General features: G+C 35.3%; 1 protein-coding gene and 1 long non-coding RNA gene across 2 annotated transcripts in view; one reads left to right on the top strand and one right to left on the bottom strand.

The window, feature by feature from the left end:
- The window catches only part of LOC135204216 (uncharacterized), a 485,141-nt gene that overhangs the window by 230,658 nt on the left and 226,983 nt on the right, over positions 1 to 27,500 (top strand). The gene's annotated exons all lie outside the window — the stretch shown is intronic.
- The window catches only part of LOC135205566 (basic proline-rich protein-like), a gene marked incomplete at its 5' end in the record, with an annotated part of 52,642 nt that continues 45,101 nt past the window's right edge, over positions 19,960 to 27,500 (bottom strand). Inside the window, 1 exon segment of the mRNA XM_064236333.1 lies at positions 19,960 to 20,034. Within this exon segment, the coding sequence (XP_064092403.1) occupies positions 19,960 to 20,034 (75 nt within the window).

Genomic DNA, 27,500 nt, shown 5'->3' on the forward strand with positions numbered 1-27,500 from the left:
TGATTAGAAGCGCATTAATATTGATAAGAAACAAATGGAAAGGAATGCAGTACTAAGCAAGGCATTGTGCCTGACAGAGGGAGCGGTTAGGCCCGACTGATAGAGTTTTACGGTGATTTTTAGGGTTATTCTTCACGATCAGTTACTATCTGTGATAGTAGCGTTTTTGAGCGCAGAACTGAAGTGCGCACCCACACAGACACGTGCGTACACATACAAATAATAAGTGCTAAACTCCATGTTCAGACTTGCAACTGGGCTAAGATATTCTCACTTTACATATTTTTTTTAGGTAGGCCAGGAGCGAGAGAGGCTGGCCTTTGGCCGGGAATCTCGGAGGTTATTGTCCAAACCTTGAATGATGTTACATACTGTATGAAGATGTAGGTGCACGATATCTTTATCACTGGATTATTTTATATATATATATATATATATATATATATATATATATATATATGTGTGTGTGTGTGTGTGTGTGTGTGTGTGTGTGTGTGTGTGTGTGTGTATGATTTTAAAAGAAAAATGGAAGATGGGCGAGTCTTATCGGCTGAGGAATGGATAGACCTGCCTCTTAAAGGTTGGGAGGTTTATGAATCTGGAAAACTCAACAGTTGAAGAAAGAAAACAGTAGCTGAATCATGTAATAAGCGGATTGAAGCTTTTCACATAGGAAATGTCGTTAAAGTTGTTATGCGACGACCTGAGAGGAGCAGAAATTTCTCCCTTAAGGTCAGTAGAGCAGTGACCAAATAGTGCCTATGAAATTTGACTCGAATATTTTATGTATATATCAATCCATTGTGTAAAGTTCAACTTGACTGACCTTTGAGCAGCTCTTCACTAAATGTTATCAAATACTAATATTTACTCTTGACATTTAGTATAGATCGCATTCGTGGTAATTACGAACTTAACTCGGATTTTGAAATCTTTTGCTCTGACTCTAAAAAGATATCCGCAGTAAGGTAAATCGTCATTTAATATGATTATTAGAGACTGTTTCCATTAGAATTATGCGAACCTTTGAGCTACAACTCCTTTTACTTCGAGGAATTCTTATTATTATTATTATTATTATTATTATTATTATTATTATTATTATTATTATTATTATTATTATTATTATTATTATTATGTTTATAAATGCAGAGGAGGCTTGAAAGGAAAGGGCCTAACCTCGCAGAAAGTGGTTGACTTACCCCTTGAAGTATAGATTGGAAAGGTCAGGGACAACTGAGACATGTGATTGGTCTTCTTTTGAATCCCACGTTCCTTTAAGGCATCATCAATCATAGACACTAGTTCCTCAATACATTAGACCACACACATTACAGTTCAATAATTGTTTATACAACTTTTTCTGTCCACTTGGCAAGGAAAATTTTAACATCTGTATCATTTTAATGTATGGAATAATTCAACCAAGTTGACAAAAGATATCCGTTCTTCACATGGTAGTCTTGTAAATGTCAAGTCTACAGATCCATGAGTTTAAAGATCTAGTAAGGAGATTTGGGTAAACTACTTATCTATATATTTTGTTTGGAATAACACGTTTTTGTTAACGTTTTACATCGTTACTTTATTATGCTCTATTATAGTAAAAATTTTACAGTGTAGTATTTTCTTCTGTAAGTAATATGCGACAATCTTACTTTACCGAAATTAAACATTTGGTTGGGATTTTTTTTTCCATACTCTGTTTGTGTGCTTTTCACGGACCATCTTCTGTAGGTGAACTCATTTATTAATATTTGGTTTTACTTATGTATATGTCTGATTAATTTACCGAAATCGATTCTCACCTTGATAACATTGAGGGCAAAATGTACATTAAATATCAGACATCGATCAGTGCTTGTGCCGGACGACTTCATTTTCCCGAACCCCTTGTATTGTATAATCTGTTGCCGTCAACAAAGGGAACCAGCATTCCAGATGTTCGCATCGGGAACGGAGGAACGTTCAAAATATAATTGTCCTCTCTTGGTTAGTCGTAAAGCTACGGATGAGGCGGAGGGAAAAGGTTTCTTAATATTTCTGCAAGTAAGTCCGTAAAAGCTCTTTATATTGCTCATCCATATTCAACACGGTAATCCTCCACCCCAAACTGATATATACTTTTCAATCAATGGGGATTAGCGCCATCCTCACCCCTTTCATATGGCGCTTACATATTCATTGGCTCTTTCAATACTTCCCTCCCCTCCTTCTTCGGAGCCCTGGACCGGCTGCCAAGGAGTGCCACGCCGTCTCCTAATGCTTCCTTTAACAAAACGGACAAAGTATGATACATTTAGCCCTTTTATCGCGCTCTCAGGACGAACCTTCTTCGGAGCTATTCTATGAATGATGTTCAGCTTAAGAGGTTTTTTTTATTTATATTCTCTTAAATTGGATGCTGCTACTCTTATCTCCATTTGCTATGAAATATGAGACAGCATCCGTTCTCTCCATCTCAGTGTTTTATGTAATATAAAATGATATCCATTTACTTTCGTTCTTCGTAATTTATTGGTGTTTCTCCATGTTAGCATCTTAAGGATTATAGATCTTGCCTTTGTAATTCAACTATTCACGATTATTCTTAATGATTACCAAAATTTAAATACATAATACAGTAATTTTTGTTGACTCAATAAACTGTATTTGAAAATTCTCTCATACATACACAGACACACGCGCACATTATATATATATATATATATATATATATATATATATATATATATATATATATATATATATATATATATAAATGTTTTAGAAAGAGAGAGTGGTATTACTTTATACACAAGGAGCAAAGTCGATTGCAAAGTGCATGCGTAGTACTTGGGTGTTTTTGCATGCATGCACGTATGGACGTGTTATGAATACATGCCTGAATGCGTTCGTGTACTTGCGCAGTCACACTTGGATGAAGTTCCGAAGTATATTATCTATGCATATTTACGTATCTATGAAAATTTGAGAGAGAGCTTTTATGGACAATTCCAAAACTGTTGTGGTTTTTCATTGTATTTTATTATGATTTCGGTAGTAACACTTCGGGTATCTTTACTTTTTTATGACCATGTAACAAGGTTAAAAGTTTCCCCTGTACACAGAATTAAAGAGGTTAACATTTCATGTTCCTGTCTTTTTAACATTCTTGTCCCTTTTGACTGCGATAGTTTACCCCAAAGGCAGTTTATGAACTTTCTCGACTTCTTACATGTGCTCATGAATCCGTTATATTTTTTCTTTCAGTCTGTTTTGTTATGTCGAAGCTTTTAAGTTAATGAAATAACTTAGTTGTAGCTTGTAGGCCTTAAGAGTGTCTGCAATGTCTGCAATGTGATGATAGACTGCTTCGGTGACAGACACATAGGTGATAGGTGTGACGACTCTTCTAACCTTTGAAAGCCTACCGGACAGCATCTTACATAACGACCCCTACCTTGCTAAGAAGACCCCCTTAACGCAGTAGTACTCCTTGCCATACTCCTAGCGTACAAACTTGGCTACTTGGTAATGCATTATTCATCGTTATTTCAGAAGACGAACCTTTTTGAAGACTTTCCGGTACGGGGAGGGGCCAGATGATAGTTGAGGAAGGGGGCGAGGGAGAGAGGGAGGGGTGCTTCACCCTTTCATACATCGTCACATATTCAACATCCCCCTTCATCGCTCCTTACCAAATAATAGCCTCGAAGGGGAGAGGGAGTACGTCAGGTGGTTGGAACAGCTGCTGCTTAGCTGTTCCTGGGACCACTCTCCCTCATGTTTTATTCGCCGCAACCTTCCATTCTCCTTCCGCACCCCCTAAAACCCACTCTCCTTCTCTCCTGTGAAGGAAGTAGGGAGGCGGGGGCGGGGAGGGGGTGTTGCGATGGGACTCGGGGTAGGGGCAATAATCGGGCTGAGCTATGCATCATTCATGACAGATATCAGAAACTCTCTCTCTTAAACGGATTTATTGAAAACCGATCGCTTACCTTTGGGAAAATCTATCACAAAATGTTATCAGTAAGGATAGGTTCTTGGCCACTGGGTTCCCACGTGACTCTCTCTCTCTCTCTCTCTCTCTCTCTCACTCTCTCTCCAAGCTCTTAGTTTATGCGAACTATTGAATCAGTTATCGATAAGTATAATTTTGTTTGCGTTAAGAAAGTGAAACACAGGGAAATCTTTATCTTTTACTTTATTTCAGTAGTGATGTCACACAAAATATCTATTTCTTGGCGTCAGTCTTTTAAGTAACTGGCCATAATTTTATATATATACAGTTTTGCACTCAGTATTAATTTTCCTATATTTTGGAGCAATATAAACCCTCTTATGTCGTAAGGAGTAGGCAACACGTGGATGATGAGTGTCTAATAACTTGTTCATGCGTCAACACGTCCACATTTCTTTCATTAAAAGCTGGCTCTTCTCACATTGAATATTCATCTTTGGGGTTAAGAGATTCAACATAATAGTATATGTACATATAGCTTCTTCTCATCCATTGACAGACCTTTTACATTGAATCAACACTTATTTTTTTTATCTGAGGCAGGTAAGGTATTATGGTCCCCTTCTCATCGGGTTCTGCATCCAAAAAAGGTTACTGAGTAGTCACGGCAGCTAATGCAGATTTTTCTATTGACTCTAATGGAAACAAAGCTTCAAATACAAATGCTACACTTGCTTTGTCTAAGTTTCGATCTCGTGTTATTTCAAGTGTATTTGGGATAGCAGCCACTTGACATAAAGTGCCCACGATTCAGTCATCAATGTTGATTCTCTTTGGCAATCCTTATTTTGAATTGAAGTATTTGTCATAGACATGCTAGATGAAACTGTATAGTAATAGCGGATGGCAATATCAAAATGTGTTGGTTTAAGTAACTCTGGCAAAATAAAATGCGTCTGCATCTGGACAATTTTTGTTATTAGCAGTAAAAAGTGTTACTGGAATGTATTAATTTTCATGTTTGAGTGAATGAATTTTTGTATGTGTTAGCATTTTTCTTGGCCATAGGTTTGGTAGATCATACGAATATATTTAAAATAATCATAATCAGACATATATGAAGGAAGTGCCTTCCACCCCTCAACCCCCCATTCTCCCTCTCTCGTTATACGAATACCTAATTATAAAGGGCACCTTAGCAAGGTGGATGTGCACTGCTTTTAGACGAAAAAACTCTCACACACACATAATAAAACACACAACAGTAATTGAAGGTTAGGAGGAATATTACGGTAGTACTTCATTTAAATACGACGTCTGTTCTGTCTGATCATTGTTCCTGTAAAAATACGATATATTTTTCCTTTCTGAAGCGATTCAAAAGGTCAAAGCAATTTTCCCAGGAGCGTTACACGTTGCGCATATTTTAGAATGGAGATGCTGATGCGAGATCAGAAACAAAAGTTTTACTTAGTTTTACTTATGGCATATTTAAAGATGCTTCAGATTACCCCTGAAATTCAGAAGTATAATTTAGATTGCTCTTCAGCGCCGTAGATTCACTCTAATTACATGTAGAGAAGAGGAGTGTTTTTACTTATTGAAAATAGTGAATAATTATATGTATATAGTGCTGAAAGAACACAGTATTTTGACTGTATCTATCATCTTTATTGTCTTCAACAAAAGAATGGTATCACAAGGGGGATAAAGGTTAGGATGGGCGGAGTTAAGGCAAGGGTCAGGTCAGATCTTAAATGACATTCAGATCTTAAATGACCTGCAGATTGGTGGTAATGAGGGTATGAGAACCTTAGGGAATTGATGCAATACGGGAAGGAGTGGTGTGACAATTGAATCTGTCTCCCTTTCCGATTGTTTTCACCAATTGCAGGTGGTCTGCTAGCTGGTTGGCATGAGGTGCTTAATAACAGTTAGAGTAAAAAGTGATTATATGGAATTGGATGGGGGCTCTCACAATATTCTGGAGGGATGGTCAGCTACCTGGTATGGTCTGAAGGACATTGTTAAGGTGTGACACTGATGTTATCAAAGTTGCTGCCATCGGGGAGAGTGCTAGATTGCTAATCCTATGGCAATTCCAAAGGAGTGTACTAATGGCACTCTATTGTATTCACTATGACCTGGGAACAGGTTTCTGTGATTGGAAGAGTATGAACTATATGACAAGCAAGACAAATCTAAACTTTAAATTGACACTAAGCTGTCATTCTAATCATAGACTAGATTTGGGAGTGTATATGATTTATTTGATAGCGAGATGAATTTCAGTTAATTTTCCCGTAGTGTGCTGCTACTTTCTCTGAAGATAAAAACAGCACTGGGCCAAACACCTGAATTTGAAATGGAAAACAACCCTTCTTGCAAATCGTTTTTACTTGTACTTTGAGTGAAAATTCTAGAATGAGGCGGAATAGCAAGCGTTATAAGATGACACTTGCAACAATATATATATATATATATATATATATATATATATATATATATATATATATATAATATAACATATAGTCGTAAAGCTGGAGGAAGGAATGAAAGGAGTTGACCGAGCGCTTTCGTGTATTTTTCACACCTCTTCAGGGTGTGAAAAATACACGAAAGCGCTCGGTCAACTCCTTTCATTCCTTCCTCCAGCTTTACGACTACATGAGATATCGCATGTTTTAGCGATAGTTCGTCAATATATAACATATATATATATGTATATATATATATACACACACATATATATATATATATATATATATATATATATATATATATATATATATATATATATATATATATACGTGTGTGTGTGTGTGTGTTTGTCGTGCGCTCTCTCTCTCTCTCTCTCTCTCTCTCTCTCTCTCTCTCTCTTTTGAATGGAAGTCAAAGGACTCTCCACAAAAGAAGAACGAAATAAAGTGTTGTAGCAAAGTGGTACTGGGCATCTTTCTAAGTGGTAATTTTGTGCTTTCTTCAGTATGCATTTCCTTTGCTAATTTTATTGCAGATTGCGAATCATTCGCGTTTATTTCGCCACGATAGTTTTACTATTTATAAAGAGAATTTTAGTGCTCTTACTCTATTTTTTCAAAATTCAAAATCACTGCACTGCCCTACAGTTTATAAATGGCTTTTCTGATAATCGGGTAAACAACCATGGCATTACAGTAATCCCTTTGTTTCTCATCAAGATACATTACGTAATCTAGTTTTTATTGAACAAAGCTTCCTGGTGGTTTGCTATATCTTGTTATGGTGACATTTTGGCATATGCTTTCTTTCGAAAATACAGATTTTACTGTGCATTTTGATAAATATATGTGGATCAATATAATTAGAACAGTTTCATTTTTAAATGTGTTTACCTAGCATTTAGAAAAAAAGCCATATGCTGTCCAGAAAATGCTAAAAAATTTCTTGTTCTACCAGAACGCAAGAGTGCATCAAATCCACCAGCACATGATATTAGTATTACATCGAAATGAAATGCAGCATAAGAATAGAGCCGGTGAACTTTTCTGGCGGGCGTTTACTTCAAATTTACGGAACAAAACTGAGGACTTTCCATGAATAATTTGATTCCTCCTGAATATCATTTGCGGGACTTTGTGTTATCAAAATCACTGAGCACAAAATTATAAAGTTTCTGGGGGGGTAATTTAGAAATCAGATAACATTTTTCAACAAGAGATGTTTAAACTTTACGGAATAGAGAATGAAGCTCCATTGATAATGTAGAAGCACATTAAGAGTGAGAAGACTCCCCTCACTGGCGAGAAGAACCAGAGTTAGAGAAGGAGATTTAAAAAAAGAAGAAAAAGCTCCGAGACAAACAGAAGATTATTGTATCTCATTATAGAATGTGTTATGCACGTACACGTACTGCATATGTGTCTGGTGTTATAAGGCATAGAACAAATAATTAATATAAGTTATTGGACTACATGCATGTTTTTATATGTATGATACGGTTATAACATATTATTATGTAATTTTGTATATACGTTGGATATCAGAAATGTAATTTGTTGTAGTGTATGCCTGTCCATTTAAATATGCTTGTATGCGTAGTGAATGCATAGAGTATTGAAAATACATTTCATTGTTGCATGTTAGGTATGTATGTTTATAATCAAGCAATAGTTTATATGACGGGTTTTACGAATATAACTTATTGTTTCATATGAATAAATGTGCTCTTATGCCCATTTTGACATGACAGGTATTTGAAATCTAATTAGTTGCCAGGAATGTGCGCGTGCACAAATGAATTTATATATATATATATATATATATATATATATATATATATATATATATATATATATATATACATGTGTGTGTGTGTGTGTGTATATTCGAGATTCTTTCCTGATGATGACGCCGCGAGAGGCAGAGAAACGGTCTGTCGACTAGATAAAGAAAAAGAAGTTAATCGAAAGACTTATAAATAAAATTCCCTTAATCTCGAGCAGCTTGCCACAAGAGAAAAAGAAGATGTATAGACTGATTCGAAGTCTTGATAAGAAGATAGTATCTGCGAACAGTATCATATATATATATATATATATATATATATATATATATATATATATATATAATATATATATATATACTACATATATATATATATATATATATATATATATACATATATATATATATATATATATATATATACATATACATATATAGTGTATAATTACGACGATTTATTGTTAATAGTATGTGTATAGACTCCCCATTACGCAGGGCATGTATTGGGTATTTCAAAATTATTGCACTGGTGCGCAAATCCAGATATTCTCGTTGTGTTATGAATTTTATGTCTAAATGTATGTTCACATAATTTACTGTCTATGATGAATGATTTTTTTTTATTGCATTTATGAGTACTTTTTCACAAATAAACAGGTTTTTCTTCCTGTATTTTTGGTGTGGAACTCAATTTTATTTGAAAAGCAAGTGGTTATTAAAGTGTGCATGAGTGTGTGTGTGTCTGTATGAGAGAGAGAGAGAGAGAGAGAGATTCCAGATTTTTATATTTACGCTGAATCCAAGTTCGGAAACAGGAACTTTTCTTATAATATTCAATCAAGAATAATACTCCTTTGCGTCTGCATTAAAGAGACAGAGAGAGCAAGAAGGATAAAGAAGTTTAAGTGAAATGAAAGTGTAGGATTACGAAATGACACATATATCTAGGCAGATAGAAACCGAAATAAAAACTGAGAGAGAGAGAGAGAGAGAGAGAGAGAGAGAGAGATAAGGAGCAGGTGTATATAATCTCAAGGTATTTATGAACACAGCTACATCTCTCTCTCGTGTCCCGTGTGCTTCTGATGGTTCTCGACCTACTCATTTCCTCGACGTTTCCTCCGATTATCGCCACATTTCATTGCCGCCAAAGCTTTTCCTTTTAGTTTCCTAACTTTTCCCACCTGTAATTCAACTGTTTGGGAAGTAGCGAAATGGCAGAAGAATGCAGTGATATGTTGCCTCCTTGTTTAGTTCCCAGGACGTCAAACTTTCTGACTATGTCGCCTGAGAGGACGATAATTGTCGTCGTAAAGATCGCCCGGATGATATTTTGCATAGCTTTGGACGTTTTCTCAAATTCTTCTGTGGGCATTTTCGTATGACGCGTCATACTTATAAGAAATATATGACTGCCGGGAGTCTCTTAATTATACATACTAGATTTCTAATTACACACTATAAATACCAAGCTGCACGGTGAGAATGCAATTACTGACTTCTCTAGGACTCCCACAGGAGTGAAAGTGTGTTTCCCATTGATCAAAGGTAAGGCAAGATCTTCTGACACTTAAGGTACATTTCAGCCTACTGAAGGGTCCCATAATCCCTTCTCTAAAACGCTTCTCTGTTTCGTCATTTAGAAGATCTTTCCTTTCTCATTGGGTTCACAACCTTGCAGTAGGCACGACGGTGCCTATGTCGCACGTGCACTCACGCACAATATATATGATATATATATATATATGTGTGTGTGTGTGTGTGTATAAGTATATGTATATAACAGTGTTTGGTTTGCATACCAGTCAATTTTCCTGTTATTTTATTATTCTACCTACGAGAGAGATCCGAGTTTACAGAATGTTAATGAAAATATATCTATGATGTTTACTTCATTTATATATAGTCATTAATTTATAATCATTATTATTATCATAATTATGATTGCCGCCAATGATCCTGGACGTTTTATTGTCATGGCCAGGGAGCCAGTCGGTTAGCTCATTGTTCGACTCCTTGGCGCTGGTTTTCCATATCACGACAAAACATTCTGACCCGCAGAGATTTCTTATGTACGTAAGTCTATGTTAGTGTGTGTAAACTTTTCTTATATTACATTTCTTCTCCTTAACCGCACTATCAGTTTAAAACAAATTCGTCACAAATCAACGTCGTAAAAATGGTTGTAAGTGGCTTTGCACGCTGTTCTAGAGGGCGATCAATGTGAATTGTGTGCAATGCGCATAAATGTCACTTGCATACGGCTGGGAAAGTGCAGAACCTAGTAGAGCGGATGAATTTATTCAAAATCAAAGGGAAGCCTGACATATAAGCTAGTGTGAGGTCTTTCGTTGTGACTGTGATTTTTGCTTATTTCTACTGACGACGGTATTACTGGTACAAATTGTTTAAAAATATCTTATTCGATTATTAATCGTTACCATTCATGTTTATTCTATACTGCTTTAAAATAACGACAGGCTTGAAAACATTGAAGAATGTCTTAGTAGAAGTAGCCGTAAAGTTTTGATAAGTTTTTATTTTCTAAAATATTATTATCAATGCTACTTCATTTCTTATCTTTCAATACTTCAGTTATTGAACTTGTTACGAAATGAATTTCACTAATGGTAATATGGTTGGTTTATACTGTACTTTGATAACTTGGAAGGATGAGTAGTGCCATTACTACACAAAGCCTAGAGACCATTGCTGAGACTTGGTTGGTGGTTGCGAAACCCAAAAAGCCAACTGAATGAGTGATGGTGATCTGTGGTCATTTCAAGACAACGGATTAACTCGTTTTATAATGTCAGAAGATGAGTTGGTCACCTGTTGACTAAGTTCTGTCTCTCCTGCTCTCCTCTTAAGTTAGATGTCGAACCATTCCATAATACGATAACAGATCATTGTTTAATCACCCATTCAGCATCCCGTCGAACATCTTGATCAGCGCAGCCATCGATGTGGCGTCGAGCAAGGTACACTGGGTCCAGCCGGTTGGGCGCATAAGGCTCAGTGTCGCTTGCTTGTCAGTGAACGCACGTGTCCGATTCCCACGTGTCTCGGGGAGTGGACATCGTTCTGGAATTGCTATGTGAATAGGGGATTAAGCCGTTATGGGAATGTGATCATGTGAATATGAGCTTAGCTGAGCGTTTGGATGTTTGATTTTGTCATTAAGTCTGATTTCCCTCCCCTTCCCCTATTGCTCTCTTAGGCTTCTTCCTTTCTCTCTCGCATGGCCTCTGAAAAACGAAGAGCCCTTCACCTTTGCTTCCCGTTTTATTTTGCCATTAAGTAAATTCACAAAGACATTGCAAAAACATATAGTTTTACCGTTCTGACGAATTAGTAAAGAGTCATTCAATCAGTGTAAAGGTTCTTTGCATATCGCACGCTGTTCCTTTAACTGAGGAGCTCGTTGAGGACTTTACGGCGCGATGGAAACTTTTCAGTTTATATTTTCCTCAACAGTAAATGATATATATTAAAGTCTATATTTTCCTCAACAGTAAATGATATATATTAAAGTCTACAATCTACACTGTAAATCAGCTTCCTTTTCTATGATTACAAATGACAGAATATCATAATCATATACTCGTCTTAAAAGGATATCATTAGACGAAATGGTAATTATTATTATTATTGTTATTATTCGAAATCATACATTTGAGGGGGAAACTCATGCTAATTTATTGACCTTGAAATAAGTTAGGTTATTCAGTAATTGACCTTGGGTAGCGGAAAATTGTGTCCGCCCTCAACGCATTTCTGAAAGTCCATTTTTATAAGAGAGAAAGTTTATCTGTTGCTTGCTCGTCGTCAGTAGTCAAAATTTGCCTTTCTAATTTGGTCGCGTTTGCAAAAAAAATAATTAATTCTGAAAGATATTTCCGTTCTTTGATGTTAAATGTAGCAGAGAAAAGTGCGACTGTCGAACGGCGCATTGTAAAATCTAACCCTTTATGCTGTTCTTAGAATTTGCATATTAGAATTTGCTCATTTGTCTTATCAGTTAATCATATTGACGTATTTCAAGGCATAGGAAGCATGCTGTCTGTTTTTCCCTCCCTTTGCCATTCGTCCGGAAACACTTCAAAATGCCTTTGTTCTTCAGTGGAAATTGCATTTTGCCTTTTAAAGTTTGCAGGCACTTACTGTCAGTGCAGTTATTTTCTTGATTGACGTTGTGCATTACGCATATGGATGGCTTATTCAGTAATTATATTTTTTCTTTGGAGTCTAATATTTACTTGATTTTTTTTCTTTTTACTAAATATTCGTTTTCCTTTTATTTTTTATCCTTTTTGCATATTTTATAGTTAACCACATATCACATGCTAATTTAACATCTGTCTGCGTAGCGCCTATTGTTTTCTAAAGTTATTAATTTGTTTCCTGTTTTTAAAGTTTTTACTTGTTATCATGTTATGTTATCTGATTTATGATTAATAATTTTCTTCGACTTAGTTATGTTAACTAAATGGCTGTTAGATAGGTTATTGTTCCACATGTTTACATACACTTTTCAGTCTGTTTAGCCACATGTTTGCTTATAGACTTATTCAGTATCTTTTTGTGCATTGCGACAGAGTAATTTACGCGTAAAGGGTAAAAGCGTTAGATGCCTAACAAAAGACAGAGAGAGAGAAGAGAGAGAGAGAGAGAGAGAGAGAGAGAGAGAGATCAATAAGGGGTGTGCATATTAATTGGAAGCAGATGGATGTAACGGATATTTCTGGGCAACAACAACGGAAGAGGTCATTGAGGAAACAAATGTAATTCATCCTCTCCTCCACTTCCTCCTCTTCTTTTATCCCTTCCATCTCCTTCCATATTCTCTCTTCGTCCCTATTTTTTCGACTCTCTTCCTTCATCTGCAGCACCTTTGCCCCTTCTCTGGCTCTTTCCCTAGTTCTCCTCCTCTTTCTTTCTTTTCATTATCCTCCTTCTCTCCTAATGATCTCTCCGCATTGTCCTATGCCTCTTTTATCTTTTCCCTTTTCCCTTGATCTCTTCCTTGCCCCTATCTTCTTATCCTATCCGCCAACTATACCTCCTGGCTTTTAAATTTACCTAATCATTTTCCTTAATTCTCCTTTTCCGTTTCTTCATTATTTTTGTCACTTCTTCTTGTTCTTGTCTTTGTCCCGATGCTTCTCTTCCTTTCTAGATTTAAGATCGAACTTCACAGACTTTCTATCCCATTGCTAATACGTGTTTTCTCTTTGTTTGCACTTTTCCTCCACGTATCCGTTCTCTTCCTCTTTTATCTCCCACTTCTCATCTTGTTCTTTTTTCCTTTACGTTTCTTCTTCCTTTTTAGCATTATCAAACCTTTATCACATTCTATAAGCCATGAAGCGAGACTAGCCTAATCCTCTTGAACAGCAAAGACTGGGAGTTATTTAAAGACCGCGAAATAGTTATTGATCTCCGTATCGAGTATATCATTATTATTATTTTAATAATAATAAAGGTCAAATATTTCGGTTCTCAAACAGCTCACCCGAATGATTTGTTCCGGAGTAAAAGGCAAAACCGGAAGTAAGGTAAAGTTATAAGAAGTTGGTCGCTTATGTGGGAGGAAGTCTATAGAAAGGTCAAAAGTTGAGTATATCTTAGTTTTACCAGACCACTGAGCTGATGAACAGCTCTCCTAGGGCTGGCCCGAAGGATTAGATACTATATTTACTTAGCTATAGGAACCACTTGGTCACGTAGCAACGGGACCTACAGTTTATTGTGGGATCCGAACCACTTTATACCAAGAAATGAATTACTATTACCAGAATAAAATTCCTCTAATTCCACGTTGGCCGAGCCGAGAATCGAACTTCGGAACACCGGATTGGTAGCCGAGCGCGAAAGCCACTCGTCCAACGAGGAGCTTATAGAAAGGTCCAAGACAAAAAGTTAGGAATAATTTTAACCGAAGAAATGCCTCAAAGAACCTTGAGAACTACTTACTGTCATCCCTCTTAGAATGTTTCTTTGTGGTTATGCGTTTGTATCGGGCATAAACATTCATGCATGTTTATTTCTCATGTCCCCACAAACGACGGGTACATATGAAACAATGCAGTAACCACCCTTAAAGTCCATATGCTCTATAACATCCGTCATTACCCAATTTGTGCTGCTTAAAAACGTCAGTTTTGTCCCCTTCATCCATTAAAGGTTTAAATTCCCCAAGAAATGACGTGAAAACGATGATAAATTCATTCACATTTTCGGAATTTTAATATTGCGAGCAGTTGACGTAAAGTTATTTCGCTTTGTCACGTCTTTCATTTCAAATTAATTCTCTGGTAAGTGATATAAAAACGATTTTTTTCTAAGTCAGATCTGTCTTTTCGGAAATTAAGCTCTTTTTGATAGAAAGAAGAAAATATATTTCAATCTGATGACAAGGTCATAATTGTTATGGCTTAATGATTTTTGACATTTTTTTGTATTATCGGAACTCCCAAATATCTCTATTTTTAACTTTTTAAGTAGCTTCAAAAGGATTTTAGATATGGTAATCATTTTAAAGGTAGACTATAAATTGCTGTTACAGCTAAATAACAATAAATCATCCTATTTGTTCCTTGAATTTAATTTTCTTGGTAGCAATGTGAAGTGGTTTTGAATTAGTTGATCAATGGTTATTTTTAAAAATTACTGCCACGAGTTATAACAATCAATTTGTTAATTATTCATTATCATGTTATCTGCTTAAGCAGTTATTTGATTTGAATGCTATGAACTCTTTCTTTAAGTGTGTAACATTTAATCAGATGTTAGGTGATTTTGTTTATCATTTTGTTTGGGAGACAAGGAGATTGTCTGAAAAGCGACAGCTTTATGGACTTACATTTACGTGCTTTCAATTTAGTCAAATGCATTACGGTATTATATCTTAAGATGAAAAGAATATCATGTATTTATAAAGCTAATTAACTTTGGTGACTGCAGACAATGAAGTCTGTAACCTTTATTTCCTATGACCTTCCTGCCCCTAAAATCAAAAGACGTCGTTTGACAGATTTTTGAGCATTTCGCCTCCATTGTTGTAGCTGATGCATTGGATGTAATTCGGGACTAACTAGTTTCGTGATTGGTAGTTACATTAATAATCTTTCTTTCTTGTTAGCAACGGCAGCCGAGGGGGGGAGGGCTTCTCATGCAACATGTCTACTATTTTCACGGAATAACTGAATGCTGAACCAACTAATTTGCATATTTTGTCCGGAACGCGTCGAAATTAAAATGACTTGTCGGAATATTTCAAAGGATTTGGACTGGTTGATTTCCAGGGACGAAAGCAGGCTAATGAGCATTGACTCTATGAAGAGGATGACGAACAGATGGTGCCCGTAATTTCCCATGACACCTGTCATTAAAGGTCGTAGTGTTTGAAAATGATGTATTACTCACTAGTCATTTGGATAACAGAACTCTATGGGAGGTGCATTTTTGACTCCTTTCTGTTCATTTTATGATTTCATTTTCACGTTACGTATATATAGATTTTTTCAAAATTTTTCTATTTTATGGAAGCAGGTAGCTTGTATTATGAATAATAGTAATATTTCACGAGACAAATAAATTACGTGCCTTCATTTTTTTAAGGTATTGAAGGTAACGAGGAATTATTAGAAATTAATTAATATTTTGCACAAATAGCCTAAGTTGTTTCTCTGAAATGGGGTTTTAGTGACACTACTATGATAAACCTTGTTTTATCCATTCTTTTCTTTACCAAAGTATAAATCATGCTTACAATTTCACACCCGCTTTGTGCTGTGTTGCTAATTGATTGATACACGCAGAGGTTAATGAGTATTCATGTTTCCCATTGGCGTTTATCAAGATGTTTGTTTGACATGGTTTTAAAGAAAGGATTGGGTCAGATCAGTAACTCTTATCAAAATAGTAATAAGTTAGACCTAAAGGTAAACAGGGAATCTTCAAATTATAATTAACTTTACCTGAAAGATGATTAAGGAAAGGTATTCAAGGACTATCTCTAGTAACACGTGTTTCTTGGGATCAAGTAAATTAATCAGGTAACAACTGACTCATTGTTTACCTTTCTTATCGAAACGCGCGTCCAAGGTGTCGCCGCAAGATATAATCCACATTGCTGTTAAAGTACTTTAATCAAGGTCTGCATGAATGACGGATATACGATTTCAGAGTGATGCCTTAAGGATGGGACACCTGCCGTCCATTCGGAAATTCTTTAGTTGCGTTCGTAATCGTCAATGCGAAAGGTTGATCAAGGAGTGAAGGAGGTATGGCGGTATTTCGTCGTATTCATTACAGTTTAAGGGCAACTTCCTCAGGATGATGTAGCTGAAAGACCATACTGCAATCGAGGTAATATATGTGGCTCTTCGAATTTGGACCCCATGCTCCCATTTCTGTGCAGTTTATGTGCAGTTGACGAAAGAAATAATGAATTATAAACTGACAGAATAATGATACAAAAGAGTTTTTTCCCAACTTTTATACCAAGTTCTCTGAATCATAAGATAACTATTATATCTAACAGCATATTCATATGAGTGTATGGAACTTGGGTCTTTTTAGTTTCTATTTAGGGAGCTTTTTATTGCTAGTTATTGGCAGTTGTGAGTCGACCGTTGCAACACTCGGTCACTGTACTTACTTAGGGTGGTTCCTTTTTCCTGTCACACACACACACACACACATACATACATACATATATATATATATATATATATATATATATATATATATATATACTATATATATACACACATATATATACACATATACATGTGTGGGATAGGAATGAAAAGTGCATATATATATACATATATATATATATATATATATATATATATATATATATATATATATATATATATATATACGCGTACATAGTTATTACTCCATTAGAAATGTTGACTGAAAGAGTTGCTAACTTTCAGTTTTCAACAAAGCTTTGTGAGATAAGGTTGCTAGCCTCATAGCTCTTCTCCTCTCTGGCTGCTATCTCTAGTACCGCAAACCAGCCATCGGATAGATGATTCGCTATTTAAATCAATAGAGATAGATTGGCGGCGATGGTGAAGTGATGCAGGAACGGGTATTGGATCCGAAGGGCTTTGATATCCAAGGGGCCGAGAAAGTAGGTACAAGAAAGTGGTTTATGGCGTAGTATGGGAGTCTTCTGCATAGGGGTTTCATCCGTGATTCACCAGCTAAAGTATTAATTAAAAGTGGTAGTATGCGTTTTCTCACTGTCTTGGTTTTCGTCTGGTGCCAACCCCATGTGGGAGAAACGGTCTAGTGTTGTTTATATATCTGTCTATCTGTGTATACTATCTATCTATCTATTATCTATCTACTATCTTATCTATCTAAATCTACTATCTATCTATCTATCTATCTATATATATATATATATATATATATACTATCTACATGTATGTAATATGTATTTTATGTGTTATATATATACATATATATATATGTTTATATATATAATTTCTGTGATTATTGTAAGGATTCTAGCTCACATTAATTGGCAATAAGTAATGAAAGGTTGTATATTTTTTCTTCTAGGTAAGAGTCTAAGCTTCTAAGGCCTCTATGTATGGCAGACTTTTCCATCATTATAAAATGAAGATGCGCTGCAAGTATGCATGTAGAGACCTTTAATATTAGACATTCAGAGTTGTATTTGTGTATATAGTTTCTGATTTGTTACGTTAATACCTGTGTCATTTTTAGATTTGTTAAGATTTTTTATTTAGAATAAGTATTTTCTAAAAATAAAAAAAATCTGAATCGATATATATAAGCCATGAAGTGAAGGGATTCTAGGATGATTAACGTTTTTTTTCTTAGCGTTTACATTGTTATTGAATTATTTGTAAATGCACAATGATTACGTATTTTTATTTTTATTTGAGTAAGGAAATTTATCTGCGTATATTCTTTTGTATCTGACAAGGGTATATTGCTTTATAATCTTTAATGTATCTAAATGTGAATAGCGCCATGGATTCATATTGTATGTAACTTAATTATTTTTTATAAATGGGTTGTTTTCTGATACATATCCGGTGTAGAACATTGTTTTATAACTATATATAACTTCGTGTTTTGTAACTTTATCATTTCAGTTTCTTTTTAAAGGGAATTTTCCAACTTTTTAGATTCCCTTTTATAGTTTTTAAAAGGGCAGTTAACTTTTGTTTTACTTTTGTTAGTTTAAAAAAAAGTTTTCCGAAGTTCTATCACTATTTTCTGTGTTGATGAAGGTGCAGTCATACTGACGCCGTCTGTTTTTGTTGAAAGAACTCATAACTTTATACATATAATTTACATCTATACATAAATAATAGTCTTCAACCACACTGAAGAAATGTAAAAAAGAGAAAAAAAATTGTCTCTATACATTTTGTATACTTGGAATCTTATATAGGTTCGCAATTGTCGTGACTGTTGGTGATTTAACGTTTCGCTAGTTGTAAACCTATACATCTTTTTTTTTTTTCTCCGTTTACTAGTTAATTTCATATACTTTATTATATTTTTTGTCTCAAACATAAGCACATATTATGGAAGGTGTGTGAATAAGGTAATGTAATTCCGTACAAAGAATGTGCATTAATAATAATAATAATAATAATAATAATAATAATAATAATAATAATAATAATAATAATAATCACAAATAGCTTTCATTCATGTAATCTCATATACATACCTAACTAAAAAAAAAAAAAAAAAAAAACCCGGAAAATAGAATGGATTTACCTTCTGTGCAGCTTGCTCTCTACATGTGCTGAGTCGTGATTAAGGACCAAATATCATCATCAGTGGACAGAATAACCTAACTGGGCCGTGACTGCGGCACAAGCTTTTGAAGGTCAATCTCATAATCCAATTTCCGGACGTCTGTAGCAAACAGGAGCACCAGCAGTAGTAGCCTTTGGGTCCTAATTTGCATATCCTTTCTTTGCTTTTCTTCCTACTGCACAGCGGGCCGGAAGCTAACCGCTCATTACAGAGAGAGAGAGAGAGAGGAGAGAGAGAGAGGCGAGCGAGAGAGAGAGGAGAGAGAATAAAAAAATATAAATCACTGGATTTTAGTTGTAAGATTTTGATATATTTATTATTGTTATCCGTTCTATATATATATTCTATATATATATATATATATATATATATATATATATATATATATATATATATATATATATATATATATATATATATATATATATATATATATATATATATATATATATATATATATATATATGTGTGTGTTTCTTTTTGTGTGTTTACACACATGCATGGACTGTTTAATTTATCTTCACTTTTAAATAAGCAGTTACAGAAAGGCGAAATAAATATTGATTTTAATATACGTTATCTTGGTTTGTTCCACTGTGTGTATTTGGGACGCACGTGATTTTTCCAGTCCAGGTGGCTGTTTATATATTCAGGAAATAAGGAGCCGAGAGGTTTTTGTAGACGTCAGACAAATTGCGGCTTCCTTTTTCATGCGCTGAAAAAGGGTGGTGTGTGGAAACGGAAAATGGGGTTAAATCTGTCATAGGTATCGGTTTGTCCAACTCTTAAACTGTCGTTTTACTATTATTTTAATATTCTTTTCGTTGGTCTGTTTTTTTCTCTCTTCACGCAAGGGCATTGTAACGTGTAGAAACTACATTAGAAAATCATTATGCAATCACCATTATTATTATCACCTTTCATTCGTCATCATCATTATCATCAAATGGATAGAACACTAATCCACTATTACCAGAGTCTGTGGAGTTTGAAACCTAAGAAATAAAGATTAAAAGAATAAAAACATTCATTGAAATAGTTTCGATTACGAAGCCACTGGACATTCAAGTGAAAGTCTCCCTTATGAAGATTTGGCTTCTGGAAGCAGCCGACCCTGACCTCCTTAACAATGCCTTTTAATAACAACGCCAGGTGGGCAGCAGGATTTACCTGCTGCCTCACTTATGAATAAAAGTGGTTTTTGAAAGATTTGGTAGACGTGCCACTGAGGGAACATATGGCAAGTACTCTGTTGAGAAAAGGTTACTGAAACAGTCCTCTGCCGTGGACATAACGTATTATAGTTTGACGGAGGTTATGTTTTCAACCGTGGATGTTTGTTTGTCAATATATTTACACAATTTCTAAAAAATTATTGATAGCATTCAACAAAATTTCGTTGATGGAATCAGGTCATGGCCAAGAAGTAGTTAATTAGGTTTTGAGATGTGTCCTTGTGTGGATCCAGGATTTTTCTGATGATTGGGCGGAGATGTGTATTCTGTGACAGCATTCTAAGCACTGACAGCATTCTAAGCACTCATTGGCTTCATTATTAAAAAAATTTTACGCGTCCCTCTAATGCGGATGATCAGTCTCTGTACCGCAGGTCGTGTCATTGAATATTTACGATTTATCTGGTGCTTTTCTTTGATACTAATATTTTTACTTCTGCACTAGCGTATCCTGATGACTGGGTACGGGATTTTACAAAGGTGAAGAGAAACTGTCAGATCCAGGTACATTTCTCCTCTTGATTTTAACTGCGATAGACTTGCTTATCAGAAGAAGTTACGGCTAATGTTCGTAGTTCTGAAAGGATATTTTAAAAACACCTCACCTCTTAGTACCCGTTCATGTAGAGATTTTTTTTTTTTTTTTACTAAAGAGAAGTGCTTTAATATTTTACCGATCTTAATACTAGTTACTTTATTCTTTGACCTGTGAGTTACGGTATAATTTCATTGTACTTTAGTTTTCTGTATACTTTTCTTCAGAGCGCATGGCCATGGAAGGTATGGTAAGTTGGACCTGAATCATATTATGGCTACTGATATGCTCAGCTGAGTCCTTGAAAATTTGCTTTTCGTGTATTGAATCATGTTAACATCGGTCCATGGAAATCAGGTGGTAATGTTTATTAATCTGAATTATGATATAAACAGTACATTAAAATTATATATAAGAACATGCAATTGCATATAGTTTTTTTTTTACAAAGTGAAATCAGGAAGTGAACCCGGATATGACCTTAACCAGTATAGACAGATAATTGTATAACTTGATAATTTTTTTTTTAAAGAAAGGCCGTAGGGACTGGCTTTCTAAAAACTTCTATCAGCAACCTCATAGTAAAAAAAAAAAAAAAAAAAAAAAAAAAAAACAGAGGGAGAAAACTCTTTTTTAAAAGTCAGAACAGAGAAGTGCGATGCATAATTTCAAGTTCCTTAGAAAAAGATTCAAGATTACCTTGTCTTTCTAGTAACGTATTGATTAAGGGATTAGGTATAATGCACGATACTTAGTTTGCAATGCCATGGTACTTGCGGTCTTAGACCTTTTGAAATAGTTTGGAAAGGGAACCGTTGGGAAAATATGATAGCAGGTAAAATGGAACGGAAGAACGTTTTTTCTAAAATTATTGTGCTCGTAGTCACTTTTACTTGTGATCATTGAATGACTTGTAAAAAAACGGTTGACTGAAAGAGGAGCTTCAGTACATAATTTCTGTCGTGTCTTGAAAGATAGAAGATTATCTCATGGCCATCCTTTACTAAAAGAAGATGGGAAAGTGGAGCTTATAATGTTTGGCGTCATGGCCGCTGGGTGAAAGATCATATAACTCGGTTGGCAAAGCTTCATCCGTCAGAAATTACAAGTAATCAAGTCCAAGAAGGAAAAAAGAAGAGAATGGGATTTGAAGAGAAAACTGAAGATTCATTTTACAACCTTGCAGTGTATAATCACTTGTCCCCTGAAAAACATTTTATAATTGATATGACACCAAGACAGAAATGCCAGCCATCTCTGGAAGGAAAATTAAAAATCCGTTTTTACTTGTTTCATAGCTGGAGTGCCAACTGTTATTTCGTCTTCCGAATTTGCCCCTGTAGCTGTCACAGCTGCAATTCTTGCTTAAAAGGTAATCAGTTATCTCCGAAAATCGGACATTCTTAGCCGTGTTGTCGCAATGAGTTGCAGCGGTAGCAGAGAGAGGGGGATTTATTTTTTTTTTTTTTCTCAAAATTGTCATCATCGGTAAGATCTATTCCAAATTTCCATATGGATCCCACAACGTATATTTTGTGCCATTATTAGTTCAGTCGCAAATGAACAGACAGAATGAAGCATTGTGTGGGACAGTGAAAACAATGCGAAGTTTAAAGAAAAACTATGATTTCAGCCAGGAGGATAAGGGGTCCACGTTAACTTCCCTTTTACCTTACTCTGTAAGAAAATTATTATTTCTACCTGTATTTTATGTTCTTCAGTTATAAAGTATGTGATATACAGCTCTCAAGATCTTGTAAGAAGAAAGTGTATTAAAGCTGTAAAGTTTATCTTGTCGATAAAACGGTAATATTTAGAAACATTGTAGTATAAGAGCCCATTCTCGCTCTCTCACTCTCTTCGGTCAGTGTTTTTGCTTTATGACTATGATTTTTCTCACAACCCCAAACCCCGTCTCTCCCTCTGTTTTTTCTTTCCAAGTTCTTATTATCCATGAGCAGAGATGTAATAGAAATCGTTTATCCTTTGAGCACAATCACCAAACGATGTGTGTCCAGTCTAATCACCCATCTAAGAACTACCAGCAACCGGCTGATTCGGAATGTCGTACGAATTTGCAAGATGTGGAAAAAGTGGGAGGGGCGTTGTTACTGTAATTGTAGGGCTCCTGACTGCTTTGCTGGCTCTTCCTGTTTAACTTTTCTCAAGGATGTTGCATGTAATTCCTCTGGTGCTCAACTTCATTTCTTTTGTCTGTTCTTATGGTTACTTGTATTGTCGATGGAGGACAGTTTCTGCTTGAAGTGATCATGAAATATTGGATTCCTGATCTATTACTTATAAGTGTTCCCAAGCAGTCTGTCATTTTCTGAGTCTTTTCTTTATTCTAGTGTTGTTTAAATATGTTATCAATGTTTATTGCGATTCCATCACTGTACTCACAACTAATGGACAGTTCATTGTGATATCGTGACCAGATAATATGTTTTATTAAGAATTAATATAATTTTATTACTATTATTCTTGTTGCAGTTAATTTACTCTTGCTATCATCGTTAATACTCATGGCTTAGTTTTTATTAACATTAGAAATGTCAGCTGCATTATTACTTTATTACAATTAGTACACTAAAATTATTGTTGCTCCATTTACATTGTTTTACATTATTTCTTTTACCATCATTCATAAGACAGATTCTTCTTTTTCATTAATTTATACTAATATGGACGACACTTGATTGGTTTTATTATCTCGTTATTATTCGTTTGTCTCTATTGTATTTATGTCGTTGAGCTGAAATAAAGTCTTATTACCATTATCATCATTTTTATAATTAATAATCCTCTCCAAAGGAATCGCCATCTCTCTCTCTCTCTCTCTCTCTCTCTCTCTCTCATGGCAAATGCACCCGATTGACATTTGTTGAGATGAAGTACAAACCGTATGGAGATGACGCTATTTCTATCTTCCCTGATTATACGTGAAATCGGGAAAGGTGAAATTTAAACTTCTCGGCTCCAGTATGGAAAATGGTTGGCTGGTATGATTTCAAAAGGCGAGGATCGTTATCATGCATAATTATCCACCTAAGCTGCAGATACTTTGTTGTTTAAAAGGTCATTTATTCACTCGGCTCCCAAAGGTCACGGGACTGTTTTGGAGTAATAACTCAAATGCTATTGGCCATTGCGATATGAAAAGCCACCGCTGATTGGACTGGAATGGTATGACGTCATCAAAGATGGCCTCGTGCAGTAGGTAACGAATTATAAGAATGGAAGTTGCGCCTTTCAGGCTTTTTTTTTTTTTTTTTCCCAGGAGAATTAAGCGCCTATCCGGAATGAGATGGGGAAGATCAATGCCGAAATGGACAATAGTAATCAGGCTTGATTGTATATTCGTCCTTTTTTATTTCGCCGTGATTTAGACTGATATTAGACAAATGTCCCAAAACAATGGGCATTTGACATGGCAGCAAATTTGACATCGTAAATATGTAATGAAATTAGTCCGTTGGATTTATTCCAAGAGGACAACATTCTCATTTGGGGGGACGAAGCAACGTTTTATCCGGTGATGGGAAATGAGATTGTTATTCGCTGCCTCTAATCAGATTTATTTATCCTTTTTTAAACTATAAAATGATCAAACACGGACACATTTGTTCGGCCCGTGATTTATTCCCAACGCCAAATTAATTAAAAGAAAAACAGATGAGGAGGAAAAGATTAAATGGACGAATTAGGACGCCATCTTATGCTTGATTAGTCCTCCTGCTTTATTTAAAACGATGCGCATTATCTGTTGTAGCCGATTTAAATATCGGAAACGCGAACTTTTCATCTCTGTGTATTTGTAGTTCGTCGATTTTTTCTCCTATTTTTTTTTTTTCAATCTGTAAATTCAAAGCTGTGAGACTTCCGGGGAGTTTTTGAGTAAGGAAATGCTTTCCGAAAGTACTTTAACGGCTTTGCAATATTCGTTGCAATGCGTGTAAATGTCAGCCGTTGCAATTGAGAACTAGAATTCAGATTAACAGTTGCTGTAATTAATCAGTAGTTTATCGTTGCTGGAGGATAATTATAGCGAAAATGCAACGCAAATTTGTTGTCTGCGTTGTTCCCTCCAATTACAAAAGATTAGATTAAATGCTGTCGGTGGAGGTTGATTAATTGTAAAGGCACAGCTAAAAAGAATATGAATCCCGGCTCAGGGAGAGAGAGACGAGAAGGTAGAAGATGAGCAGAAGGAGAGAGAGACGAGAGAGAGAGAGAAGAGAGAGAGAGAGAGAGAGAGAGAGAGCGAGAGCAGCCAGCTTGGTGATTACAAGACTCGTTGCACAGAACTTTGAATAATTTTATTTCTTGCCTTTACGGTTACACGTAGGATTTCTTGGGCTGCAGAACTGCGCACGCGTATTGTTTATTCAGTTATTAATCTCTCTCTCTCTCTCTCTCTCTCTCTCTCTCCGCACATACTGAAATAACGGATGTTCATATGTTGATGATTATTCGGACGATTCTTTATAGTATTAAGTACGTATGATTTTGAGTCAGATCATGAATGCCATTTATGATACACATTGGAATATTAATCATGGGTGTTTAAAATAATGATCTCGCTCTGAAATGATAAACATCTAATTGCTGGCGTCATCTTCAGTAATGATTGCCAAAGAAGAACCCGAGCAACCAGGTAGGATTCATCAGAACTCCAGAGAGGGAGAAGAAAGGAAGGGAGAAAAATAAAATGGTGCGCGTTATCGTAGGGTGGGCGCTACCCCCTCCGAGTATCAATCCTTCAGAACCTGGGCAACCATGAATAGGCCAACACAATATGGTGGCGCAGCTCAACCACTGCTGACCACCCAGATACGTGGTGTGGTCAGCCACACAAACCCCCTCTTTGACCATCCGCCGTCCTCGGGTCTCGGCTCCATCGCTCATCCTTCCTCTTACGCCCTTCATCTTTCAGATGTTCTCTCCTAACAACATTGATTATATGCGAGATCCATGTACTCAAATTTCATATGTATTTCTTCTCTTCCCTAGCTTTTGTTTCATTTCTTCTAGTTATTCATTTTTTTCAGTCCTTAATTTTTACTTTTCTCTTCGACGAACTTTTTAGCACGTGTTTTCCATATCGTTACACTTATTTCTTGACATTTCTGTTTATATTGTATGGCAAAATCATATACTTAACTTTGCGCTCATATAGGTCGACCTGTACGGAACAACAATAATGTGCCGGCTGGTAGTGTTGATGGACCTTATTATATTTAAACTGGTTTTTACAGTTTAGTAAATATAAAACTAGAATTTTAGACGTCTTTGGAGACCACTGAATAATTATTGCATGAGAGATTTTAAGCGATTTAGTTAAAACTAAATGATTAACTCATTTTATGTCTATAACAATATTTAGAGTTGCTTGTGTACTTCTTCAGTTCATATTTTTCATTTTGATGCAAGATTTTGATGATTGGTCAACCCTTTTCTTTTCTTGCGTTTCTATTGAAGTCCCATCCCTCAAGACGACCTGTACAGACACCAATCGAGGCATTTCACAAAATATTTCGTCTTGTTTTATTTGATGAAATAACTATCGACTTTATCTTTAGAAATATTCTTAAGAACTTAGAAATATTCTAAGTTCTTAAGGTAATCGGAATTGTTAATGAATTGTTGGATTTCGTACTCTACTTATGCTTTTTTGAAATTGTTTGTTGTTAAATTTTAATCGTAACATTCGCACTAACAGATATTTATTTATTTGTTGGTTTATGTGTGGATGAATTATATTCTATGCTTGTAAAAATAGTATGAATGAAAACAGTTTTTAAGGCATCATTTAATTAAGGGGATTCACTTCAGTTTCGGTATATACTGGCTTTCTTATCTGCATTCCTGTGTATCCTTTAACCTGAAGAGGAGCCAAGTGTAACTCGAACGACATCTTTTTGATTTCTTATTGCTATAAAGCACGTTTACTCATCTCGTTTGACCGTAACTGCAAGTATTCAAAACTAATTAGCCAATACAGTTAGAAACTTTAGGGTTTTTGTAATATTACCTAAACAAACATGGGCAACTCAAGTTTTTGGACAAGTTTGGCTAAGGGGTAGTACATATTTTTGGATGTAATACATTACCGAAAAGTAAACACGCTGGTGTTGCGCTATTTTTAATTTTCTCAAAATTTGAGATACTTTTGTAGGGCAGTTAGCTACTTCAGTCGAGGTTGAACCAAGTCTTTACGTAGTACAATTGGTTTACCATACCAGAAACTGCAATTGTTCAATTGATATACCATTTTTACGGTGAAAAAGGAATATTTGATGAATGTACAAAGCAAGGAAAGAATGCAGCTTTAAGCAAACATCTTTTTGATTTTATATCTCCATGTTTGATTTAAAACAAATGTATTAGGGTTTGAATTGGTTGATCTGAGGATAGTTATGAGAACCGAGAAATCTAGCTGCAGACATTGTTTTATTAGAATTTAATGATATTTCTGCCATGCTTCCTTACCAGTTTAACAAAGCGTCCTTGGTCATTTTTCTTTTGTGGAGGGTTTGGTCATATTGCTGAAACTCATGGAAAACAAGAGCACGAAAGTTAAATAGAGATAGAGAAAGTTAGCTCATCTATCACTCAGATTGTTTGTAAAAAATTTTCATCTCCACAGATTTTCTTGCGAAGCATCTATGTAATTGGAGATTCTATTTGA

Source organism: Macrobrachium nipponense, chromosome 24, assembly GCF_015104395.2.
Source record: "Macrobrachium nipponense isolate FS-2020 chromosome 24, ASM1510439v2, whole genome shotgun sequence".
Lineage (NCBI taxonomy): Eukaryota > Metazoa > Arthropoda > Malacostraca > Decapoda > Palaemonidae > Macrobrachium > Macrobrachium nipponense.